A 26,785-nucleotide genomic window follows, 5' to 3' on the forward strand; every position below is an offset into this window, starting at 1 on the left:
TTGGGGCTCTGACCCGGAGCAGCCGTTTGCTTCTCTGGTTTTCTGGTAGGCTTGCCTCAGCTCCTTAAGTTTCACGCGGCATTGCTTCAGGTCCCTGTTATGGCCTCTGTCCTTCATGCCCTGGGAGATTTTGACAAATGTTTTGGCATTTTGAAAACTGGAACGGAGTTCTGATAGCACGGATTCCTCTCCCCATACAGCGATCAGATCCCGTACCTCCCGTTCGGTGCATGCTGGAGCTCTTTTGCAATTCTGGGACTCCATCATGGTCACCTCTGCTGATGAGCTCTGCATGGTCGCCTCTGCTGATGAGCTCTGGCAAGCTGCAGGTGACCATGCAAATAGGAAATTGAAATTCAAAAGTTCGCGGGCCTTTTCCTGTCTACCTTGCCAGTGCATCTAAGTTGAGAGTGCTGTCCAGAGTGGTCACAATAGAGCACTCTGGGATAGCTCCCGGAAGCCAATACCATCTAATTGCGTTTACAGTACCCCAAATTCGACCCGGCAAGGCCGATGTAAGCGCTAATCCACTTGTCAGAGGTGGATTAAGGAAATCGATTTTAAGAGCCCTTTAAGTCGAAATAAAGGGCTTCATCGTGTGGACGGGTGCAGGTTTACATCAATTTAACACTGCTAAATTCAACGTAAACTTCTAGTGTAGACCAGGGCTTAGTGTTAGGAAGGAGAATGCACTTTATTTCTTTTCAAGCAGGAGTAAGAACTGCCTTGCAATTGATCCACCACTTTTAGTCAGAACTTCAGCCCTGTGTTGGTTGAATGACTCTAATTAAACATGCAATTGCCAGAGCTCTACGCTTCCCCATCTTTCCCACTCCTGTCAGTGGCAGCATTAAGGGTAGGTATTTACCCATTAACTGTTTGAATGAGTGCTAGTGAATGAAACAAAACTCTGGTACCTCAGCTTTTCATGTCTAATATACTAGGTGTAAATCATTCCAACAACTGTATATACAGCAGCCTTGGCACTGTTCTTTCAAGATACTGTTTAACACAGTAATGTGTGTATTTCAAGTTAAGAGAAGCATATAATCATATTATTTCCAATGGTTTAGCAAATGTGCTGCACCTGGCATGTCTTGGAAGTTCCATAGGGTGCTGAATAAAGGCTTAAGGAAAAATTTAGTTAATCATTTGTCGCTGCATACAATAAAAAGAGGTTCATGCACTTACATTTTGGAGATGTATTCCAATGAAATCCTGTTTGGAATATGCCTCTGCTTTAATTCCCCAGAATGAAGAGGGGAAATGTAATTCTGGGAAATTTTGAAATGAAATTCTGGGAAATTTATTTAAAAAAAAAAAAGGTATCTAGCTAAGACTCCTTCATACTGCTGGAGGCTAGGCTTGGGAGTAAAAAGCTGAACAGACTAATATTTCCCTTCAGTGTTCTCTTGTTTTTTCCCTTAAGAATAATTCATTTAGAATAATTTAGTTTCTTAAAATTATGTAGAATATACTTTAGAAGGACAGAGACAAGATATGAGTGTGTACATTTGTAGGGGTACATTCACTAAAGCTAACGCAGTGAAGTTATATCTCTCTGTGCCTGTGAGGATTCACTTCTATTGGAACCAGCATTTCCTCCACCATTCTCCTTAGGGAACTGGCTTTTCAGTCATATGAGGGTTCCAAAGGAGGAACTCTGGCACCAGTTGCTGAGGAAAGGCTGTGAATCCTCTCATTCCCTCTGGAGTTGTAATAAAGCTAACTGAACAAGACTACAAACACAAGCCACTGTGTAAAAGTCTGTAAACTCTCTAGATATCTTACTATGCTGAACAAAAATGTGTCATCTCTAGATAGTATGGTGACAGGAGTACTAGAAATGCCTATGATAGACAAGGTGGGTGAGGTAATATCTCTTATTGGATCAACTTCTGTTGGTGAGAGAGACGAATTTTCGAGCTTATGCAGAAGTTGGTCCAGTAAAAAATGCTATATTACCAATCTTGTCTCTAATATCCTGGGACTGACATGGCTACAACGATACTATATATGATAGATAAATCCATCGACATCAAGAGTGCACCCAGATCTATGTCAAGGGACAACCGAAAAAAATCTCCACACTTAATTAGTGGCAAAACTTGTTGATCACAGAAAGGGAGTCGCTCATCTATTACTTTCCATCCAAGTTAGATGTATCTTCATCCTGGAGTGACCTTCACATATGTGGTCTGACCTTTTACCCCCTTTCTGAACGAAGATCTCCCAACTAATTACAAAGAGTTCTTGTCGCCTATTATAAAATCTAACTAGATGTTCTGCTGTTGTTGGAAAGTCAGTTTATTTTAGGTAGAAAAGACTGAGAAAAGGATATGTGATAGGAATATCTCAGGCTGAGAGAAGTGTTGGCTATATCACAGGTATAGATGAAGTTTAGATCTCATATGCAAAACTCCCATGGATAATGGTGAACCTGGTTTTGGGTGGAAAGGTAGAGCAATGGATGAGAGATTTTTCTCTGGGAACAAAGACGCTCTCTTCATTTTTTGGTCCTTGATTTAATAAAACAATAGGCCTGTGAAACAGAGAAATGATGTGTGGACTAGTTGAAATGTGTGTGGGGAATGGAGAAAAAGGTGTACATAGGAATTTTGATTGTGTTAAAATGACAAATGATTTACCTGATTTCATAAATGCTCACTTGGTCATAATTACCAATGTTGTCTCTTTGTGCTTAAACTGTGCACATTAATAAATATTCTAACAATTAGAGGGGTTCAAACAATATATTTATTCAGTCTAAAAGTATCCTAAAGAGTTCATTTTATCCATCTGTATAAAAAGGTAGCCAATTGGATGCCTTTATTGCTCTCATGTGGATAATTATGACCTATTCAAAGTTTAGGCTACCTGTTGGACCTTTTGCTTTATGACCCATTTAACCATGGAGCACAAAATCTAGTCGGTTATTGAGTAAAGAGTCCCTACCCTCCATCACAAATTCCCTCTGCAACAGAAAATAACTTTTCCTGGTGTGGAGAAAGTGAATAAGGAAAACTTATTTACCTGTTCCCATAATATAAGAACTAGGGGCCACCAAATTAAATTAATAGACAGCAGGTTTAAAACAAAAGGAAGTTCTTCACACAGCGCACAGTCAACCTGTGGAACTCCTTGCCTGAGGAGGTTGTGAAGGCTAGGACTATAACAGGATTTAAAAGAGAACTGGATAAATTCATGGGGGTTAACTCTATTAATGGCTATTAGCCAGGATGGGTAAGGAATGGTGTCCCTAGCCTGTGTTTGTCAGAGGGTGGAGATGGATGGCAGGAGACAGATCACTTGATCATTACCTGTTAGGTTCACTCCCTAACAGTGGGCTGGATGGACCTTTGGTCTGACCCAGTATGGCCATTCTTATGTTCTGTTTTCTTAGAAATGGCAGTGAACATGGTGCTTACATAGAGTGCTTCTGAGTCTATCAGGTAAACAGCCATTTATTTATTTAACAGAATAGAATCATAGAATCATAGATCATAGAATATAAGGGTTGGAAGGGACCCCAGAAGGTCATCTAGTCCAACCCCCTGCTCAAAGCAGGACCAATTCCCAGTTAAATCATCCCAGCCAGGGCTTTGTCAAGCCTGACCTTAAAAACCTCTAAGGAAGGAGATTCTACCACCTCCCTAGGTAACGCATTCCAGTGTTTCACTACCCTCATAGTGAAAAAGTTTTTCCTAATATCCAATCTAAACCTCCCCCACTGTAACTTGAGACCATTACTCCTCGTTCTGTCATCTGATACCATTGAGAACAGTCTAGAGCCATCCTCTTTGGAACCCCCTTTCAGGTAGTTGAAAACAGCTATCAAATCCCCCCTCATTCTTCTCTTCTGCAGGCTAAACAATCCCAGTTCCCTCAGCCTCTCCTCATAACTCATGTGTTCCAGTCCCCTAATCATTTTTGTTGCCCTTCGCTGGACTCTCTCCAATTTATCCACATCCTTCTTGAAGTGTGGGGCCCAAAACTGGACACAGTACTCCAGATGAGGCCTCACCAATGTCGAATAGAGGGGAACGATCACGTCCCTCAATCTGCTCGCTATGCCCCTACTTATACATCCCAAAATGCCATTGGCCTTCTTGGCAACAAGGGCACACTGCTGACTCATATCCAGCTTCTCGTCCACTGTCACCCCTAGGTCCTTTTCCGCAGAACTGCTGCCTAGCCATTCGGTCCCTAGTCTGTAGCTGTGCATTGGGTTCTTCCGTCCTAAGTGCAGGACCCTGCACTTATCCTTATTGAACCTCATCAGATTTCTTTTGGCCCAATCCTCCAATTTGTCTAGGTCCCTCTGTATCCTATCCCTCCCCTCCAGCGTATCTACCACTCCTCCCAGTTTAGTATCATCCGCAAATTTGCTGAGAGTGCAATCCACACCATCCTCCAGATCATTTATGAAGATATTGAACAAAACCGGCCCCAGGACCGACCCTTGGGGCACACCACTTGATACCGGCTGCCAACTAGACATGGAGCCATTGATCACTACCCGTTGAGCCCGACAATCTAGCCAGCTTTCTACCCACCTTGTAGTGCATTCATCCAGCCCATACTTCCTTAACTTGCTGACAAGAATACTGTGGGAGACTGTGTCAAAAGCTTTGCTAAAGTCAAGAAACAATACATCCACTGCTTTCCCTTCATCCACAGAACCAGTAATCTCATCATAGAAGGCGATTAGATTAGTCAGGCATGACCTTCCCTTGGTGAATCCATGCTGGCTGTTCCTGATCACTTTCCTCTCATGCAAGTGCTTCAGGATTGATTCTTTGAGGACCTGCTCCATGATTTTTCCAGGGACTGAAGTGAGGCTGACTGGCCTGTAGTTCCCAGGATCCTCCTCCTTCCCTTTTTTAAAGATTGGCACTACATTAGCCTTTTTCCAGTCATCCGGGACTTCCCTGGTTCGCCACGAGTTTTCAAAGATAATGGCCAATGGCTCTGCAATCACAGCCGCCAGTTCCTTCAGCACTCTCGGATGCAACTCGTCCGGCCCCATGGACTTGTGCACGTCCAGCTTTTCTAAAAAGTCCCTAACCACCTCTATCTCCACAGAGGGCTGGCCATCTCTTCCCCATTTTGTGATGCCCAGCGTAGCAGTCTGGGAGCTGACCTTGTTAGTGAAAACAGAGGCAAAAAAAGCATTGAGTACATTAGCTTTTTCCACATCCTCTGTCACTAGTTTGCCTCCCTCATTCAGTAAGGGGCCCACACATTCCTTGGCTTTCTTCTTGTTGCCAACATACCTGAAGAAACCCTTCTTGTTACTCTTGACACCTCTGGCTAGCTGCAGCTCCAGGTGCGATTTGGCCCTCCTGATAACATTCCTACATGCCCTAGCAATATTTTTATACTCTTCCCTGGTCATATGTCCAACCTTCCACTTCTTGTAAGCTTCTTTTTTATGTTTAAGATCCGCTAAGATTTCACCATTAAGCCAAGCTGGTCGCCTGCCATATTTACTATTCTTTCGACTCATCGGGATGGTTTGTCCCTGTAACCTCAACAGGGATTCCTTGAAATACAGCCAGCTCTCCTGGACTCCTTTCCCCTTCAAGTTAGTCCCCCAGGGGATCCTGGCCATCCGTTCCCTGAGGGAGTCGAAGTCTGCTTTCCTGAAGTCCAGGGTCCGTATCCTGCTGCTTACCTTTCTTCCCTGTGTCAGGATCCTGAACTCAACCAACTCATGGTCACTGCCCCCCAGATTCCCATCCACTTTTGCTTCCCCCACTAATTCTACCCGGTTTGTGAGCAGCAGGTCAAGAAAAGCGCCCCCCCTAGTTGGCTCCTCGAGCACTTGCGCCAGGAAATTGTCCCCTACGCTTTCCAAAAACTTCCTGGATTGTCTATGCACCGCTGTGTTGCTCTCCCAGCAGATATCAGGAAAATTAAAGTCACCCATGAGAATCAGGGCATGCGATCCAGTAGCTTCCGTGAGCTGCCGGAAGAAAGCCTCATCTACCTCATCCCCCTGGTCTGGTGGTCTATAGCAGACTCCCACCACTACATCACTCTTGTTGCACACACTTCTAAACTTAATCCAGAGACACTCAGGTTTTTCTGCAGTTTCGTACCGGAGCTCTGAGCAGTCATACTGCTCCCTTACATACAGTGCTACTCCCCCACCTTTTCTGCCCTGCCTGTCCTTCCTGAACAGTTTATAACCATCCATGACAGTACTCCACTCATGTGAGTTATCCCACCAAGTCTCTGTTATTCCAATCACGTCATAGTTCCTTGACATCACCAGGACCTCCAGTTCTCCCTGCTTGTTTCCAAGGCTTTGTGCATTTGTATGTAAGCACTTGAGATAACCTGTTGATCGCCCCTCATTCACAGTATGAGGCAGTTTCGTACCGGAGCTGCCTAATACATATTAGGTATCATCCCAATGAATCAATCACTGTACGCATGAGTTTTTAAATATCCTTATTGTTTGCCTGAAAATTGGGAAGTGAAGAAACAATTCTTGCCCATCAGTTGTGTGTGTGTATGTATTCCTAAACAAAAATCTGATAAAATTAACTTAGGGTTGAGAGTACATATCAGTAATTTAGGACAAACTACCTTATATTTAGGGATGTTGTTATCCAAAACAAGCACTATAAATTCAGAGTTAAGATTAAACCTAACCTGTTCGGATTCCTTTTAAGGCATGGAAATACACAGTTAAAGTACCCAAACAACCTTAACTCTGCCTGCTAGTGACACCTTTTAATAACCATATGATTATAATAAGACATTTAGTGTTTATGGTTCCAAATTAAACAAAACTTATTTTTAAAGACTTTTTTCCTTCTTCCCATCATGGTGTCACTATAGAGCAGAGTTAAGATTGTTTGGTTGTCTAGCGGTCATTAAGATTATTAGGAACAAAAAGAAAGATCTGAAATGACCTATTTTTAAAATTAATTTAACATAAACTAATTAACAAATTTACTTGTAAAATTCATTCTTACTCAAAGGCTAAGTGCTGTAATTTTGGGGGACACACTGTTATTTTTCATACGTGGTAAAGTAGTAGAATCCCTGAATAAAGTGCAAAACTCAGATTACCTTAGCTTCAGAGCTACAACTGGTGCCTCCATAATTTATACGTGTTTTTTAAAAAAAACACATTTCACAGTCTCTAAGGTGCCACAAGTACTCCTTTTCTTATTTCACAGTGGGTTACTGCAGACACATCCTTCATCTTCAATTGCTATAATTGCTCATAGAGATAATCCACTGTTTAATGCGGTCAGCTCTGTAGGTCATAATAAACCTTTTTTCAGCTCCTTTCTAACACCATGAGGCTATAAAAATCCCAAAATTGGACCTTATATTTGATTGATGCCACTGATTTCCAATTTATTGCTGTAGTTACTGTTCATTAATTTCTTTCATTAGATTTTATAATTTTATAATTTTTATAATTCACGGCAGTAAGTAAAACAATCACATTTAATAATATGTAAGCAGTGACACATTTACACACGTAGTGTTGTGAATGTAATTCTGGACCTAATTCCAAACATATTTAACTAGCTGAGACTCAATTAACACATGACAGAGTACCCCTTTCATATATTGCCTGGCCAGCATAGGTCTCCATATTGTACATATTACAGTATGGCATAAATTAAATAGCTGATTGGCACCAATGTAATATGGAAGACCTAATTTCATTGTGGCATTCAATTCAGTAAGTCATATATCTGAGCTCTCTGAGGTTGTATGTCTACTTCACATTTGTATATATGAAGAGTGATACGTTTTTTCTTCTTTGTTAGTTTATATCACTCCTAGTATTGGGAGTATCTACTGTAATCAGTAAGAGGAAACACAAATATATATCAGTCCTGTAATACAGTGAGATGTTTAAAAAGCCAGAACTGTGTGATCGAGTCAGTTGGGGTGATTTGTGACAGGCCTTTAACTCCCTTAGAATTTGAGGGCCCTAGACAGCTTGTCCAGATCAACCTATTAACTTCATTGGAAATTGTGTCTTCATAGGGACTCAGGATCAGGCTCATATGCAGCATAGTAGAGGATGACAATTCTGCTGTTTGTAGGTAGGAAGCCCTGAAGAAGTACCTGGCCAAAGAAAGGCAGATAAAATGGAAAAATAAATACATTTCTAGAGCATGAATCACTAACATGTAAACAAACCTAGACACACACAAAAGAAAGACATGCCATGGTCACTGCAGAGCTTGTGGTTGTGGTGGAAACCAGTCCTCAGAGAAGGAAATCTTAAAAGAAAAATTTCAAAATATTTTCCAGCTATTCTGCTGTCACCCTTACCTCATAGCTACAGCTCAAAAGACTTTTGACTGAATTCATCTGTTGTTTTACTTAGCTGTGATATGCACAGCATACTATGCAAAATCTTAACAGTAATGAATAAAGTTTGTCATTTGCCTACAGTTATAAGCACATAATGAAATGGCACAAGTTTCACTTCAAGAAAAATTGAAATTTCACTATAGTTAAAACCTGACTAAAACAATCAAATTATTTAACTAGTTTGATAAAGGCATGCAATGAATTCAAAAGAAATCTCATCAGAAGGGATAGTTAGCACTTCTACTGGCAAATTATCTATGTATGTGTAACATGCCTGACTAGATCCTTCCCCTACTTGCATCTTTCAATTTTCCTGACTCCAAATACATCTCCTGAGCCCTCAATTGACTGCTTAACTTTTAACCGTCAATTACCTCAAGACGACTCCCAACCTTTGGTTATATTTTTGTTGAGGGGTGATCTTAGCTCCAGCACACAATCTGCTGCATTTCACCTAGCTCTCCTTAGAACTCTCACACAGTGAGGATCCAGTTAATCAAAGGATGCACAAATTTGATCTCTCCCATTATAAAAAATCCAGCTTTGATCCCATCTCCCTTCTCTGCTTCATCTTCAAACTCACTGATCATGCAGTCTACCACCTTTGTCTTACATACACCTTTAATTTCATTCAAGATCCCATCCAATCTAGCTTCCACTCCTACAGTCAATTGAAATGGCTCTCACCAGTCTTTGAGGACCTCTACCTGCCATATTTCAGGACCTCTTCCTCCTCCTGCTTGAAATATCAGCTGCCGTTGGTGTCATTGACTAATTCTTCTCAAAATTGTGACTTTCCTGACTCTGTTCTCTCCTGGTTCTCCTCCTACCTTCGTCAGAGTTTCATTGGCGAGGGGATACTCTTCCACTCTCCCACTTTCTGTGGAAGTCTCAAAGCTTTGTCATTGCTCACTTCCCCTTTCTTCCTCTCTGGATGGTGTCATTCACTATCATGGCTTTGACTATTATCTTTATGCTGATGACTCACAAATATACTCTGGACCTATCTTCTTCCAGCCAAACAAAATTCTCAGCCTATCTTTCTGACTTACCCTTATGAATGTCTAGCTGTTAGTTGACCCTTATCGTGATCAAAACTGAGCTCTTCATCTTCCCCCATAACCTTCTCCTTCCTCCCTGTGTCTTAATATTCCAAGTCGTTCAAGTCCATAGTCATGTTTTCATCTTTGATTCAGCCCTCCCTTTTGATCCACATGTCCAGGTCACTGTAACAGTTAATACACATCACTGTTGTTATATACCATACTAGCACTTTGAGTATTCCAAATATTCAAACAAAAACATCTGCTAATTAAATACAGAGAACTTAGTAAGGGCAAGTTGCTAAACTAAGACTAATTCTAGACTGCTCGCTTGTTCTTTCTCGCACTTATTTTGTTTTGTTTTGTCTGTTTTAATTTTTTAATAAAAAGTAAGATTATATTGAATATTTTGCTGTGGCTAAGAGCAGTAAGACAGATTGTTAATCAAAGTAAGAGCAATAGTGGTGCCAAATTCTTAGAAAAAGCTAATGTATCAATTAAATTGCTACCGAGTATAAGGGTACGTCTGCACTTGAAAAGTGGGTAGATGGAGCTTATGCTGGCAAAAAAGGGCTTTATAATTTTATGTTAATTTTAAAATTGCAAACACTAGCTAGTATACAATTCTGTCTCAAACTATAACTTTCCAATAGTAATATGTCAAAAATGGCTGTCTTTCAAAATAATCAGCACTTTGTGAACTTTGCTCAATGGAAAAATAAAGTACCAGCTGAATGTCACTAAGTACACCAAAATAAGCTGCATAAAGCTTCCCTTTGTAGGATTTTTGTTTATTTTTCAATAGAGAAAGGGTCCATAAGGGCCAAAGTGCAGCGAGTTTCCCATGTTTTTAGTTTCTTTTTGAAGAATAAATATTTTCATTACATCTTGTAAGGCCTTCATTCTTTTTTTTTAAAATAAACTCAGCTATTTTGGTGTACCCATTGACTTTGGTATGTTTAAAATGCTAGTCAAGCAGTTACACTAAAAGGTACTGTTTACTTTATCCTTAAAGGCACCCACTTAAAAAAAAATTATACAGCCCACTGAAATAAGGACAAAACACTGTGGTGTGCTTTTGAAAGTCTGTTTTTAGTATGCAAATTTTAAATTAATGATATTTATCAGATTAGATCTTTATTTACCTTTATTTTACATTGATGACATGTTTCACAGAGGGTGTATTATACATTTATGAATTAATAAAAATAATATGAGGATGAAAAAAGTTATTCTTTGAACTGTTGCCAATACACTGTTTTTAGAATGTGTTTTCAGATCATAGGAACATTTGGAATTCCTGTCAGTGTTGTGTTGAGTCTGCAGCACACAGTGAATTCAGGGATTAAATTATTCTGCAGCTCTGATGGAAACCCTGCTAATGCCAGAGAACTTGTTCCTTAATGGGCCGTAAAATTGTGTACTCTCAGAATGCATCAATTTTACATTAAAATAAATGTAAAGTAAGTATATGGGTGGGAAGAGTTCATTCATAGAAGCTAGATCAATTTTATTACCTACAGTTCTGTGTCATTATATTTCAAGTAACAGTAAATAGCTTTAATTTATACAAAATTATTACTATAAAGAAAATGTATACATTAGGAATTGAGTCACTAGATGACTCAGAGGAGTGGTAATGGAGAGTCATTCTTTTACCTAAATGTCTCCAATTTGATGCTGTCATTACCATCCGACAGCTGTTTGGTGTTTTTTGTGTCCATTGAGCTGGTGGGCAAAGTCCAGCCCCACAGTGGATAGGTGTGCATATCAGAAAACCACCATTACAAACATCACCTTTGTTGGCAGACAGGCCAAGGATTAAATGAGCGTGTAACTTGAACTAACCTTTTATTTAAGAACAGGGTTCAGGTATGTTAGTAGACAGATGCAGAAAATTTGCCTATTTGTGAGTGAAGAGAGGTCAGCCTTCAGGTCTTTGAAGCTGGCATCTTGAAACCGGTCACTGAGTTGTAGTTTTAACATATTAGCTGGTTGAGGTGACCCCTCAGCTTCACATCAGCCAACCAACACATGTTAAAACTATTTCTTATCCTGTCTGTGTTCGGATTTTAAAAGTGTTAGTTATCACATTTTAAATAAACACCTTTTTTCCTAGTGTGGACAAGTCCCAAGACTGCTCTTTGGTTTGGTTGGTTTGCAGTATTCTAAGAGCCTGTGCAGCTCTGACCTTTCTCCTCCTGGCTATTTTTTTTTACATGTTTTGTATTTACTGGCCTATGAAATAATACATCTCTTGAGTTCACTCTGGGCCTATGGCTCCTAAGTAGGACACAATGTATTATCATCATGCCATCACGATGGTCATAGAATTCATGCTGGGTATAATAAGAAGAGATATTTTCAACTTACTTTCTTTTTAATTTCACAGATAACCATTGAGAGAGACAGTGGTTTGGATGTGAGCTCCCCTAAGCATGGAAAGATAGATCTAGACAACATGCCCCATGTTGGCGGAAACACCTGGGCTGGTGGAACAGGTTAGCATTCGTTGTGTTCTCGTGATTTGCGTGAGTCTTTGAAGGATGTCTCAGATAACTTTGGTGACAGTTCTAAATTTCAAAAGTATTTTATCATTAAATTCTTTTCCTGCTGTCAGTTTTTAATCCATACTGTGGAAGGTAAAAAGTTCTTCAGAATCATATAAACATAGATACCCAGGACCAGGCAAGTAGATATTAGAAATCTTTATTTCTTACACTTTGGTTAAGTTTCAGAGTAACAGCCGTGTTAGTCTGTATTCGCAAAAAGAAAAGGAGTACTTGTGGCACCTTAGAGACTAACCAATTTATTTGAGCATGAGCTTTCGTGAGCTGTAGCTCACGAAAGCTCATGCTCAAATAAATTGGTTAGTCTCTAAGGTGCCACAAGTACTCCTTCACTTTGGTTAAGGTTGTTAATATCTGATTCCATCCATTCAAAGAGTTCAGTGTCTCCTAATTCTGAATGATATGACAGCAGTCACACTGTACACAGTAGTGAAAACCATAGGCACACAAACAACAAATTCTGGAGTTACATTGGCACCTTAGAGACTAACCAAGGTGCCATTAGTACTCCTTTTCTTTTTGCGAATACAGACTAACACGGCTGCTACTCTGAAACCTGGAGTTACATTGTTAATTTACAGGAAGCAAAGTTAATAGTTTTAAGGGCTAATAGCTTTGAGGATTTAAAGTAGGAGTTAAGTGGAGTGTAAGCTCTCTGCACAGGGGTGAATTTCATCTTTGAAGAATAAAGGGCCTTATTTTGATTGCAAAATAGTATAAAACTGGAGTCAGAACTCCACTTGACCATGGTATTACTTCACTTTTGAAAGTACACAGTTATTTGCAAATGCAAATAACGTATTTTCTGTGGGACTTGGGGTGGGGTGATAGTGGAGGTTTTAAAAGAGGAAGATTTATGTGATAGTTATGACACATACTTGATTTTCATATCATCTGTTCTAGGTGGGAGAGACACAGCAGGGCTGGGCGGCAAAGGTGGGCCCTATAGACTGGATGCTGGCCACAAAGTTTACCAGATATCTCAAGCTGAGAAAGATGCTGTTCCTGAGGAGGTGAAGAGAGCTGCAAGGGAGATGGGTGAAAAGGCCTTTAAACAGAGGTTAGTATTCAAATTTTATTTCGGCCTCCATTCTGCCCACCACCCATCCACACCAAGAAGAATAGCTGTATGGAAGCATTATAACAAAGATGGCTGAAATTGTTCAGATGAAATTACAGCAATCACAGAAGAGCTCTTTGTAAGCTTGAAAGCTTGTCTCTCTCACCAATAGAAGTTGGTCCAATGACAGATATTACCTCACCCACCTTGACTCTCTAACATCCTGGGATCAACATGGCTACAACAACACTGCATACAGTAATCACAGCTGTTTACCAGTACACCTTCATACTGTTTCACAGTTTAAGACAGGAAGTGAAGAAAACTATATCTTATTGAAACCACACTATTAAAATGCTAGGGTGATTTGTGTGGGCAGTTTGTAATTACCTGAGTGAGAATTTGGCCAGGTCCTTGTTGTAAATGCTCCTACTCTTATGAAAAATGTCATAACCATATACAAATTCCCATTTAAATTATGAAGAATTCAGATTATATACAGATGGTAAAAATCCACCATTGTAAAGCTTCAGTATCCAACAAACAGTCCCTTTAAACTGCTTTGAAAATTATCCTTGAAAAGCAAAATAGCTTATTTTTAAAGGATCTAGGGCCAAGTCTTTTGCTCATATAAATTGTCATAACTCAGATGACTTTCTTAAGAGGACCAGAGTTCTTACCAGCATTAGCATGATGTGTAATGGCTTTTAGATGCATAGTGTGTCAGGTTCTAAGACCATGCATAGAAATTTAGCACGTTTCTGCTGACTCACCCCTAGTGTCAAACTGTGGTACGTTGCATAAAGATGCAGAGTTCTTCTGCTGACTCATATTGGCAGCCAGACCAAGTGGGTTCTATTATTTCCCACCCAGGCTATAAGACAGTTTGAGAGTGTCACTAGGACAGAAGGAACTACTAGATGGAGAGTAAAATCCATCCTAGGAACCACTAAGTTCTGGAGAAGCTCCATCAGGAACTGACATCTGCTGTTATTTAAGCAGTGTGGGAATGCCACTTGCTTACACAGATATATAAACAATTTTTATTATTGTTTTCTTGGGGGTATTAAATATAGAATGTGCACTGCACTGTTGATTCATTAGATTTTTGTTTAATTAACAATTTAGCTCTTCAGCACTCAGCTCAAAACTTTATGTTCAGCAGTATTTTATTACCAAATTGCCTATAGTGTTCTATGATCATCAAAGGGGTTAACATTGAATTCAAAGCAGATAAGACAAAGAAAACAAACACTATATGAGAGCTGCACAGAAAATGATAATGGAAAACAAAAGGAATTGGAGAGAGTCCAGCGGAGGGCAACATAAATTATTAGGGGGCTGGGGCACATGACTTACAAGGAGAGGCTGAGGGAACTGGGCTTCTTTAGTCTGCAGAAGAGAAGAGTGAGGGGGGATTTGATAGCAGCCTTCAACTACCTGAAGGTGGGGGTTCCAAAGAGGATGGAGCTACACTGTTCTCAGTGGTGGCACATTACAGAACAAGGAGCAATGGTCTCAAGTTGCAATGGGGGAGGTCTAGGTTGGTATTACGAAAAACTATTTCACTAGGAGGGCGTGAAGCACGGGAATGGGTTACCTAGGGAGGTGGTGGAATCTCCATACTTAGAGGTTTTTAAAGGCTGGCTTGACAAAGGTCTGGCTGGGATGATTTAGTTGGGATTGGTCTTGCTTTGAGCAGGGGGTTGGACTAGATGACCTCCTGAGGTCTTTTCCAACCCTAATCTTCTATGATTCTATGAAACAAAATGGCTTTTTAGAAAAACTTACTTCAACTGGCAATATGTACACCCACCCCAGTTTTATTTCCTTTTTGTACAATATTTTATTCATTTATTTATAGAACCTGATGTTGGTAAATTACCTCACTGTTTATATATCTCTGTTCTTCAAAATGACTCAACTATTGCGGTTAGCTATGAAATATTTTGACATTTTTGTAGCTTTTTGTATTATACATACAGATGCATACACACACCCCTCTCTACCTCCCTCCAACATGCTTTTATGTTTTTTCCCTTCCCCCAGTTACTCCTTTTCAGAATATTATCCTTCTTACCGGGGAAAGCTAGCGCCTACAAATAGATGACATGGGAATGTTGCAGCTGCGTGCTATAGAACCTGAATATCTGCACCATCAACAACTCATGGATTATTAAAGTCCCAGGACTTATACCAGTGGTGGGCAACCTACGGCCCATGGGCCGCACACAATGTAAACAGTGTTTACATTGACCGTCCGCAGGCACGGCTGCCCGCAGCTTCAAGTGGCTGCGGTTTGCAGTTCCCGGCCAATGGAAGCTGTGGGAAGCAGCAGCCAGCACATTTCTGTGGCCCTCACCGCTTCACACAGCTCCCATTGGCTGGGAACGGCAAACTGCAGCCACTGGGAGCTGCAGGTGGCCGTGCCTGAGGACGGTCAATGTAAACAAACTGTTTTGTGTCCCGCCAGTGGATTATCCTGACGGGCCGCAGGTTGCCCACCACTGACTTATACACACAGTACTGTATTTGGCCCACTCTGGGAGCTTGAAACCACATTGATTCTGTATAACACTGCAGCAGTCCTCCTTGGACTCTCCTCTGCCCTCCGAGATAGCTGGGCCTCTGTCCCTTCTGACTGACGCTGACGAGTTGGGCTGCTTACTTGAAATTTTGTCTGGAACTGGACCATGGTTCTTGGCCTAATTATCCTTCTCAAGCAGTTCAATCAGCTGTGACTTGGTTAGCTTTTCCAACACAACCTTTTCTTACTAAACGGCTGTATAATCTTCCTTATGGAGCTGATTAAACACCATTTTCCTTACTGTTTCCTTTGACTTACCGCGTTTTAGCTGTTACAGTAATTTGTTGCAAAATACTACTGTTGTATCCAGTACCTGACAGTCTGTCACCAGCTATCATGGATCTACATGGGGTTTGACGTCCCAGCCTTCAGACAGTCCCTTTGGGTGTACTCCTGTTATTGCCAGGCTTTCAGTTTGGCTTTTACAAGGATGATGCAGTCTCATGACTCCAAGACTGGGCCCTTTGGGTCACAACACCCTTGTTTATCATAGTGCACTCTCCAGTTAGTCCAAATGAATTCAGACTCCTGTTAGAGATTTTACCCCTGCAGGGAGCAATGCAGGGTAGCCTTTTCAGAATAAGCCAGCATTTATTAGTCAACTGAAATCAACCCTTTGAAAGTCCTTAGGTTTGCATGGAAATGCCAAGTTTAAGTCAGAGTCTGCATTGACTGAAGCAATTGCTCCAACTTTCCATGGTTTGCTGGAGTCCATTGTCTCTATCTGTGTGCAGCTTAAGCCCCGGTTTGTTCATACCTGATCCCTTTGGGTAGTCTACACTGGAATGTAAGCCTGGGCTCAGACTCCAGCCCAAGCAGGATAGATGGTGGTGACTCCTTGTTGCTGGCTCCAGTTGCCAGAGGCATGCAGACCCAAAACATGGCTCTGCATGATGTATTAGAGGCTGCAACAACTTCCTGTAAACTACCATGGGATGGGCAGTCAAGTTTTCTTACACTGCACCACAAACAAGGGCTAGAGTGGCTACAGCTCGGGAGGGTGCTAGGAAGCCTGGGATAGACTGGTTTGACTCGGGCCTGCGAAGTACAGTGTAAATGCATGAGTGCAGGTAAGAGACCAGAATCCAGAAATTCTAAATCAGCATAGACTCTCAGGCCTTGACTTACAAACACCAAGTCTGCATGCTTGAGCCCCACACACCCTGGGCTTACGTTGCAGTGTAGACATATGCTTTGTCTCCAGATGCAGCTATGCTGTGTTCACAAGTTAATGTCCAGTCCTTGGGTCTTCCACTGTCTCTCCATTTATCTGTACTGATTCCATTCAGTTCTTGATGGTGCATTTTGGTCCCACCCAGACAGGCTGACACCTATATGATTCCAACATCTCTCTTGTTCCTCTTGTCCCAGAGAAGAAATTAATCCCTTCACACTCAGTGGCTAGACATACAAAGTCAGTGGGTAAACTGAATAATGCTTCATAAAAATATTACAAAAATTCCTCCAAGATCCACATCTCTTCCCCCTTTAAGAACAAACTGAGCGGGATTACTCCCAGTGATTTAGAGACAGTCAAGCACGGTGGGACAACACACAAGCAATAATATTTGCATTCCCCTTAATATGAATTACTTCCATAATCATAATTATGGAGGGTTATAGTCCATAACAACCTGGCATTAGAAGCTTTCATATGATTGAGCCAGGCAAGCGATCCATATACAATAAAGTGCCACCCTTACAGATCTTCTTCCATGCATCCTCTTACGAGCCCACACAGTTGCAAGACATTACTTTTCAATAGTTGCATAATTCTTTTCCCTGGGGAACAGTTTTGTGCTTAGCTGTGCAAATTGATGTCTCTTCCTAAGCATTAGTCTGCATCAACACAGTGTCTGAGGTATCCGTGAAGACCATAAAGGGTTTGTGAAAATCTGGGTTTACCAGAACTGGATCTTTGCTTAGGGTTTCCTTCAGTTCACAGAAAGCTGTTTGACACTGTTCCATCCAAACTACTTTGTCTGACTTACCCTTTTATAATTCAATGATAGGAGCAGCTAGGGAGTTAATGTAGGGGTACAAATCTCCTGTAAAACCCCACCATCAAATAAAGGAGTGGGCCTGTTTTTGTTTTTTTTATTTTGAGAGCGGGTCAGTCCTTAATGGCCTCCATCTTTGCAGGGTCTGGCTTCATGAGACCACTCCCCAGACTGTGTCCCAGATAAGTCACTTCTACTACTCCGCTTTATACTTTTCTACCTTTACAGCCAGTCCTGCCTCCCTAAGGCAGTGGAGAAGCCTCCTAACCTGGGACATACATTCTTCCCAGATTCGGCTAAAAATACAAATGTTGTCAACATATGCCAAGCAAACTCCTCCATTTCCCTCAGTAATCTACAAGACATTGAAAGAAGGCTGGTACCCTCTCCAGGCCAATGTAAGACCACAAACCTCAAAAAGCCTTATCAGAATGGTCATGACTAAAGCTCCTAGGCACTACAATAATGCAAATAATAAATAATAATATTACTGTCAAGTTTACTGAGTGGTAATAGGAACTAGTAAGGAACCTGCTGCATAGTCCAAGAAAGGTTGGGGTCTAGACTAAGGAAAGAGTGAAGTGAATTGCAAGATTCACTGTTTATATGTAATTATCTGAAAGGACTACTTAAATATAGTGCAGCCTGTTTAGCAGTTCTGAGTGGGAGGCTAGGATTTAAAATTATCACTCCTGAAATTTCCTGGCTGAAATCTACTGGCTATGGAAAACACATCAAATCACTGACATTATCAGTTGAATAAAAGTGGTCTCTGTTTATTCTGCTACTCTCCACCCCAGTTTCAACTTCTAGAATCCCCTGAGAGTTCCACACACCTTACAAGAGATTTTTCAGAAAGCTGTTACAACCGGTCATATTATTTCCAGTTTTCATCGTAACTAAAATAACACATGGTGCATTTTTATGTGTAATGTGATCATACTATTCATCCATACCTGTAAGCACAATGTGTTTTTTGAGCTCTCAAAGATCAGACAACTTATGCAAAACCTCAGATATTGCATAGCTCTTTTGCTGAACTGTTTTTAATTCTAGACTAAGCACTGGTTTTCTTATTAATCTTGCAGTATAATTCCCCTCTGTAGGGAGAGGATAACTGGTACAGCCACTGTAATTGTAGACATCAAACTAATAGACTGCAGTCTGCTGATTGTATCATTTTTCATGCAGCATCCACCTTGACATTTGAGACAATCCTTTGTAAATATTTGGAGAGACATGTGAATGTTAATAGAGTAGTGTAATCAAGCTACTTCTGGCAGGTGGACTTTCATAGTGGATGGTCACTGTTGTGATAATTGGGCCTATAAATTTACTCTCATGAACTCAACTGTAAAAAGTATGTGAAAGTTCACAAGTTGTCACAATAACCTATAATAACTAGTGTTGATGGGGAAAAAATACAAAAAGGAGATAGAAAAGCTAAATTAGTTTAAACGAAAAGGCCTACTCATATTGTTCAAGGACTGTTAAATTCATTTTTGGTAAAAACAGAATATGTGGAACTGGAAATTAATGAACCAGAATTGGTGTGTCTGATATTAGACTTAATTGATGGACAAAATAATGAGGGGATGGGCTATTCCACCCACCATTCCCTTTGTGGGTTCTTAAAGAAAGACTTTGGAGGGGTGGAATAGAGAAGAATCCAGATGGAGGCTACTAGAGTGAGCTTCTCCATGATGGCTGCCTCCCGCACCATGTCCTGAGACCCTAGACCAGCTTTGTCCTAATTCTGAGGTGTCTTGACCAAATTGAGGCAGAGAGAGGGATCCAGATGACATCACCACTCCTACCAGCTCCACCTGAATCCCAAACCCACCTGAGATGAAACGGGATCTGTCGGACTTTAGCAGCAGCTGCAGCAACAAACAGCTCCAGCTCATCTCAACTAACTTCTTCTCTTTTCCTCAAAAGGACAGATTTACCGTCTTCGGTACCATCTTAGAGACTGTCAAATGGGGGTTTTTTTTCTTCTAAAACTCTCTCCAGCTAAAGGGAGACGGAACAGAATTTAACACTATTTAATGTTGGACAGTTATGTTCACACCTTGGCCCATTTATTCCATCTAAATTAATGCAATATTTTTGGCAGCCCAATGTGTGACTCTCTCAGAAGATGGCACTTCAGCAAACAAGCGATTATTTTCAAAGTTCATTTCAAACAAAACTTTGTTTTAAAATTTTTAATGTTTAATGTAAGATTTGTATCCAGCTGAATCCCAGCTGTGTCCGAAACACCACCTGAGATAAAACGGTATTGGACTTTAAAACAGCAGTAACAACAGCTCTAGCTCATCTCAACTAACTTCTTCTCTTTCCCTCAGAAGAATAGTTTTTACCTTCCAAGAGACTCTGAAACAATGGGGATTTTCCTTCTAAAAACTCTCTTCAGCTAAAGGGAAAGGGAACAAGAATTGTGGTTAAAATGAAAGCCTTACTTAATTCTTTACATTTCAAAGGTTAAAAGGATTTTTAATGGTATGTTTGCCATTATACAAAGCAGGCTGAGGTCTCTGTATACCAAACTTCAGACCTTTAACACTGTTTAATGTTGGGCAGTGAATGATTATGTTAATACCTTTGGTCCATTTGTTGCATTTAAATAATACAACATCGCATAGACTACTATAGTAAAACATGATCTTTAGTTTAATATTTGGAGATACATTTTCTCTGGGTTGCGAAGGTATTAAACTCAGATTCCAGGAGTCACCAAGGTAAATGCCAGTGCACAATGTTGTTTGCAGTAGCCGTGGTGTTCCCAGGATATGAGACACAAGATAACTCTGCTACACACTAAAAACCATGAACTCAGCAGAGACTGGTTTTATGGATCATCACAACACCACACATGCCCTTGACCCACTTTCTAACCAATAACTGCCAACTTCATTTTAAGTGGTGTCTTTCAGCATGTGTGAACACCTTATGCTTTACAATCTGTCCCAACTTGTATTTAGCTTAGATGCAGAGCCGTCCTTACCCATGCGCAAAGTATGCAGATGCGTAGGGCACCAGGAAATTTGGGGCACCAAATTTCCTGGTGCCCTGCGCAGCTGCTTGCTGCTCCAGCCCCTGCCCCGCTTCTTCCCCATGGCCTCCACCCCAGCCCCGCCTCTTCCTACCCCCACTCCACCCCTTCCCCAAAGCTCTGCTCCGCCCCGCCCCTGAGGAGTGCAGCAGGGCTGGGCCTGCACTCACTGGCTTGGGGCTTGTGGGCCGGCTATGTAGGGCCCCACAATAGCTAGGGACGGCCTGCTTAGACACTCTGGTTACCTTCCCCACACCTAAACAAGAGCTCTGTGAAGTTGGTCCAATAAAAGATTTTACCTCACCTATTTTGTCTCAGTGCACAATATTGAGAATTTTCCTCTTCCTAGCTATGGTGCTGTAATAATCTTCTGTAACGACTGTCTCACAAAGTGTATAATTCAGTGTAGAAAAACATTAGATCATAGTAAAAAACAAAGTTGTAATCTTTGTTTCAACATTATTCATTAAAGAACTGATCCAACTCCCACTGAAGGCAATGGGAGTCTTTCTATTGCTTTCACTGCAAGTTGGATTAGGCCCTAATGCAGTAGTTCTCAAACTAGGGCCGCTGCTTGTTCAGGTAAAGCCGGTTTGTTTACCTGCTGCTTCCGCAGGTTTGGCCGATTGCAGCTCCCACTGGCCACAGTTTGCCGCCCCAAGCCAATGCGGGCTGCGGGAAGCAGCAGCCCTAGTTTGAGAACCACTGCCCTCATGCATCTGTAGAATTCATGTTACAATATAATATGCTTGAGGCAAGTATCTTGTAATAGCAAATTAAGTTGTACCTCACCTAGTCTACCTGCAGTTTTTGTACCACTTTAACTATATCTGATTAAAAACCAATATTGTTAAAGCAGTGCAGCCCCCTGGCGTGGATGCAATTGTACTGGTATAAAGGTGCTTCTACTGGAAATAAGCCATACAGATATAAACACCTTTGTACCAGTGTAACTGCATCCACAGTCGGGTGTTGCACTGCTTTCACTGTATGCTTAGAAACAGATAAAGCAGGAGAACATGTGTGTGTAGACCAGCCCTACAGGAAATGGTATAATATATATATACCAGTATCAGCAGCTCAGAAATAATTCTCTATTTTAGACCTTCTAACAACACTAAGCATTGTGTTCTGCCTTCTTTGTTTAGGAGCAATTCTTTTAAACATTTGTTCAAAACTTTCCATTTGTTCTGAGGTTTCTTTATTTTGTAAAGGGTGTTTGAAAGGTACTAACTAGTTTTAGGTCTACCAGGACAGACTTGCAGAGCACTACTTAACCTTATCTTTGTGTTAAATGTTGGTTACCCAGAATGTTTAAAATGCATTACAAATGAGGTAAAAAATACACACCTTGACAACTCCCTTTATGTACATATAGCAACACCTGAGCAAGCAACTGTTGTGTAATTTTATCACAGTTGTTAAAGTATATGACTTGCAGCCTAATCACTAAAACAAAAGGATCTGAGACTGCTAAAGGATTAGTACCCTCCATACATATTAAATGTGATGTAGGCTTTGTGAACATCAGTTATTAACTGTCTCTTCAGAACTCAACAAAAGCAGCTGCTACTCCTCAAAGTCTGTCCATTGTTGTTTGAGTTTAGCTATTGTGACAAAGTTCCTCCTCTGCTTTGGTGGGTCCTGTGCTTTTTGGTGGATTTACTCACCTCAGAGGTTCACGGCAGCCTTCAGTTTGGCCACTTTTGCTAGAGGCTCAAACCTGCTGTTCACTCAGCTAACCTAATGACTGGCCAGCATGGGGGAAATGGAGAACAGTCTCCTCAGTCTCTGTTGTCCCACCTAGTGGGACAATCCTTTCCAAATTAGACCTTCCCTTCTGGTGTTGCTCACAGACCAGATCAACTCCTCCTGTGTCTAATGAGGAGTTGGGTGGGGATGGGGGGGAACACCGGGTTCCAGCCCAGGGCCCTGTGGATAGCATCTGTCTATATCTCCTATATCAGCTGCATGACAGCTACAACTCCTTGGGCTACTTCCCCATGGCCTCCCCCAGCACCTTCTTTATTCTCACGGCAGGATCTTCCTTCTGAAGCCTAATCATGCTTGTATTCCTCAGTCCTCCAGCAGCACACCTTCTCACTCCTTGCACACCCTCCACTAACTAATGGGAGGTCCTTTTTAAACCAGGTGTCCTGATTAGTCTTCCTGCCATAATTGATTCTAGTATGTTCTTAATTGGCTCCAGGTGTCTTAATTGGCTTGCCTGTCTTAATTGGTTCTAACAGGTTCCTGATTGCTCTAGTGCAGCCCCTGCTCTGGTCACTCAGGGAACAGAAAACTGTTCATCCAGTGGCCAGTATATTTGCCTTCTACCAGACTCCCGCACCCCACTGGTCTGGGTCTGTCACACTATTATCAACAAATAAATTTACCCCTCCCTGTAGAAATGGATTAGATGCTTTTTCACGATTCCATTCTTAATTTTTTAGCCTCTTTCTTGCTTCAGATTAAAGGAGATCCAGATGAGTGAATATGATGCGTCTACTTATGAAAGGTTCTCTGGAGCTGTCCGAAGACAAGTTCAGTCTCTCCGAATCATCCTAGACAATCTGCAGGTAACACTTGATTCATTGGTAAAGGGAACTGTCAACTCACTAGATTAGGACCAAAATGTTACCAACTATGCTTTAACATTATATCACTATTTGATTAATATTATCATTGGGAGTCGAGAGCAAATTCAGGTCCTACATACAATTAGGGCAAACACAGGAATATGTGACTATTTCAAAAACAGCATTAAAGTGGACCTGTGTTCTGGCCACCCAAGAATCAGGATTCCCACACAACTCACCACAGGGATGACTTTTTAGAAGCACAATTAAACCGAGTGAGAGAGGAGATATTGGGAGATGAGAAGGATGTGTGTGACAATGCATGGATCCCATTCCGTGTCCCTGATTCTGTCCTGGAGCCCCCCTGTGGCTCAGAAGTGTGAATAAGGCAGATTTTCATAGGGGGCCCATGGCTCCTGCCTGGTCATAGCTTTTCAGGCATCCAACTATGTGTAGCAGAAAGCTTAAATTTATAAAGCTTAAATTTGACTCAGTTTAAAAGAAACATCGCATTGGCACATTTAAAAATAAAAATAGCTGCTCTCTTTATGTAGGACATAACCAACAAGAAAGTTTGTCCTTTATTGCCTTTGTTTGCTGTATTATCAGTTAATTAACCATAGAACTGTGCTAGCTTCCAGCAATGCTGGTACACAAACACTGTAAACAAAAACAAGAATATTCATTTCAAGATAAAAGTGAAGAAAGTTGGAAAAAGGAAAGAATTTTTACATTTTTAATGGGAGCAGGTGGCGATAGCACTAGAGATGAGAAAACATAGAACTAGTTAACTTATCAAGCAGACATTCCTTATTTCAGGAATATAAAGTCAGTGGTGCAATTAAAAGTGGTGTCACTTTTAGGTCAAATTTTACTATGTAATTATGGTTTTGAAAAATAAGCTCCTTAAAAATCCTCAATCACTTTCTAACTTTGGGAGGTATTATAAACTGCAATAACTAGACATACAAATTCATAACTTTTCAAATTAAGTTTGAAATAAAGACAAATTTAAACTTATTATGATTGTATAATGTGTGCACATTGTTTATATTATTCAGACCCTAATATTTGTTTACTTGTCTCTTGCTTTATCATGAATCCTTTAAAGATGGGCCATCATTTTATTGACATAGAAACAGCTGAAAATCATTATGGAAAAATAGTTTTTTCCTTGAGAGTTTTCAGGCACAGTTTGCTCTTTCTATTTTAGCAGCATCACATGCATTTACAAAATATATTGAAAACATATTGGTGTGTTTTTGTTTTGCTTTTACTTTGTAGATAGAATAGGAACTGTATGCAACTCTACATAGAAGGGATAGTCATTGAATATTTTAAATAATTTAGCAGTGTTTTGGAGAAGAAACTAGTTCAAATTTTAGCAGGAAAAGAACAATGTCAACTCGTTTTTCCCTTAAGATGTTTACAACTCAAATACTTTTACTTAATGCATAATCAGAATAGCAAACATCTTCAAGAAGAAGCTATCATCACCTGAAACACATCTCTGAAAATGACTAACAGAATAGGATTAGTGTGAACCATGCCGCTAGTCAAAACATTTTCTTTCCACACATCTTTTCCTTCAGTAGTGAATATCCTCAAAGCTATAACTTTGTCAGTGTAAACAATAACTAAACTAATTAAGAATATGCTCAGTGAAGCTGAAACTTTATTGCCTTCTGCTGTTTTTCTCTTGCTGTCGACCAAGAGGAAGTAGATCACAAATACTTGAAAGAACAGCAGCCCTCAGAACTTGGTGTGTTAAAGACTCATCCATGCTCAAATGCTTGTAGTCAATGCTGTGAACAAAATGTTATCTCAGCCCATTTTATTGTTCCTGTCACGTGTGTGTCTCTCTGTGTGAGACAGGGCAAACTGGCCATCACTTGTGAAATTTTGATAGGGTGTGTATATATCATCTGGAAGTTAAAACAGTCAGAAAAGGAACCAAGGCAGGATGACAGACTGCAAACTTATTGACCTAAGGCAACATCAGAGGAAGATGAGACTTCCACTTTGTAATGCTTTATGAATCAGAAAAGATGCCAAAATCATTTGCTTTGCAGATTTCCTCATATTCCTCTCTGCTCCTGAAGTGGAAGTAGATCTTGTAGAATGAGCTCTTGAATAAGAAGGATGAGTTCTGCCCAGTCTCATACAAGATTTACAACTGCTTCCCCAACCAGTATGAAGATGGTGGCTTTCACAGTTTTAAAACCTTTGTCCTTGCCCATCTGGGAAATAAGACACCTGTTTCATCAGTTGTTCCACTATGAAATTCAGTATCCAGTTGGCTATGTGGGCTTGAAGTGGAAGGTGAGGTTTTCTCACTGCCTGGAGAACCTAGAAGTATGGGTGTTAAGCTAAATCCCTTTTCCAGAGTGTAAACAGAAGACTTCTAACAAAGACATCTGGACACGTAAGGCTTTAAAGGTCAGACCTTTAATGAATCCATCAATTAAGACCCAAAAGTAGGTTTTTCTAGAACTGATTTCAAACTGAGGACATGTTCGGAACACCTACATTTGAACACATGCCAGAGGCAGTGAGCTGGGATGTAGAATTTTTTGTGGACTGTAGTGGGTCATCAAATAGCTGTCCACAGTGTACAAAGTTCCAGAGATCTGTCCTCTCAAATTCCAGGCGTGCATCTTGAACTTCTCTGGGATTGGCAAAGCATGGTCCCTGCTTCAGAAGATTTCTGATGAGAGGTAATTTCAAAAGAAGACAAACTGACATTTCTAACAGTTGAAAGAACCAGGGTCTGTGAGGACAATGAGAGACCATTAAGAGGACACTTAAGCCCTGTTATCCTCATAATCATGTGACTCCAGGAGCACTAGCAAAGATCTATAATACCTACACCTTAATCCAGTCCCACTGATGTTTAATTTACAGGAAAGGAGTATAATGTCCAACTTCTCATAGGTTGGGAGACAGACACACACAAACCATCCCATTTCACTCCCAAATAATTCTCTCTTTCCATGAAAATCTCAGCTGTACTGCCAGGACCAGTGGGTTAAAGTGGAGATCCTGTGAATCCGATCATACATTAAGTGAAACATGAAACCCACACTCAGCAAATAAACTGTGCTATCTTCAAATGGACCCTCTGACATGCAAGTCATTGTGAAACTATCCTTTGAAAATGTTCTTAAATACATTATTTTTGTCTAAGCACCCAATTCTTCAGTCCTCAGAGCTTACTTCAGTGGGAGTATTACTAGCGTATGGACTGCAGGACTGAGCTGTAGAGAATGGTACATCAGTATTAACAGTCAATGCACAAACAACCATGGTGGCAAAAAGTGCATTGTCTGAGACTCATAGAATATCAGGGTTGGAAGGGATCTCAGGAGGTCATCTAGTCCAACCCCCTGCTCAAAGCAGGACCAATCCCCAACTAAATCATCCCAGCCAGGACTTTGTCAAGCCTGACCTTAAAAACCTCGAAGGAAGGAGATTCCACCGCCTCCCTAGATAACCCATTCCAGTGTTTCACCACCCTCCTAGTGAAAAAGTTT

General features: G+C 40.8%; 1 protein-coding gene across 3 annotated transcripts in view; it reads left to right on the top strand.

Moving 5' to 3' along the window:
- VWA8 (von Willebrand factor A domain containing 8) overlaps nucleotides 1-26,785 on the top strand; it is a 287,936-nt gene that overhangs the window by 236,731 nt on the left and 24,420 nt on the right. For 2 of the 3 annotated variants that reach the window (XM_048851261.2, XM_048851269.2), the window contains exons 38-40: nucleotides 11,794-11,902; nucleotides 12,875-13,031; nucleotides 23,144-23,252. In XM_048851261.2, the coding sequence (XP_048707218.2) occupies nucleotides 11,794-11,902; nucleotides 12,875-13,031; nucleotides 23,144-23,252 (375 nt within the window). Of the gene's footprint in view, nucleotides 1-11,793; nucleotides 11,903-12,874; nucleotides 13,032-23,143; nucleotides 23,253-26,785 lie in introns of those variants that run through there. The other variant, XR_007356839.2, reaches the window with a different exon arrangement.

Source organism: Caretta caretta, chromosome 1 (genome assembly GCF_965140235.1).
Source record: "Caretta caretta isolate rCarCar2 chromosome 1, rCarCar1.hap1, whole genome shotgun sequence".
NCBI lineage: Eukaryota > Metazoa > Chordata > Testudines > Cheloniidae > Caretta > Caretta caretta.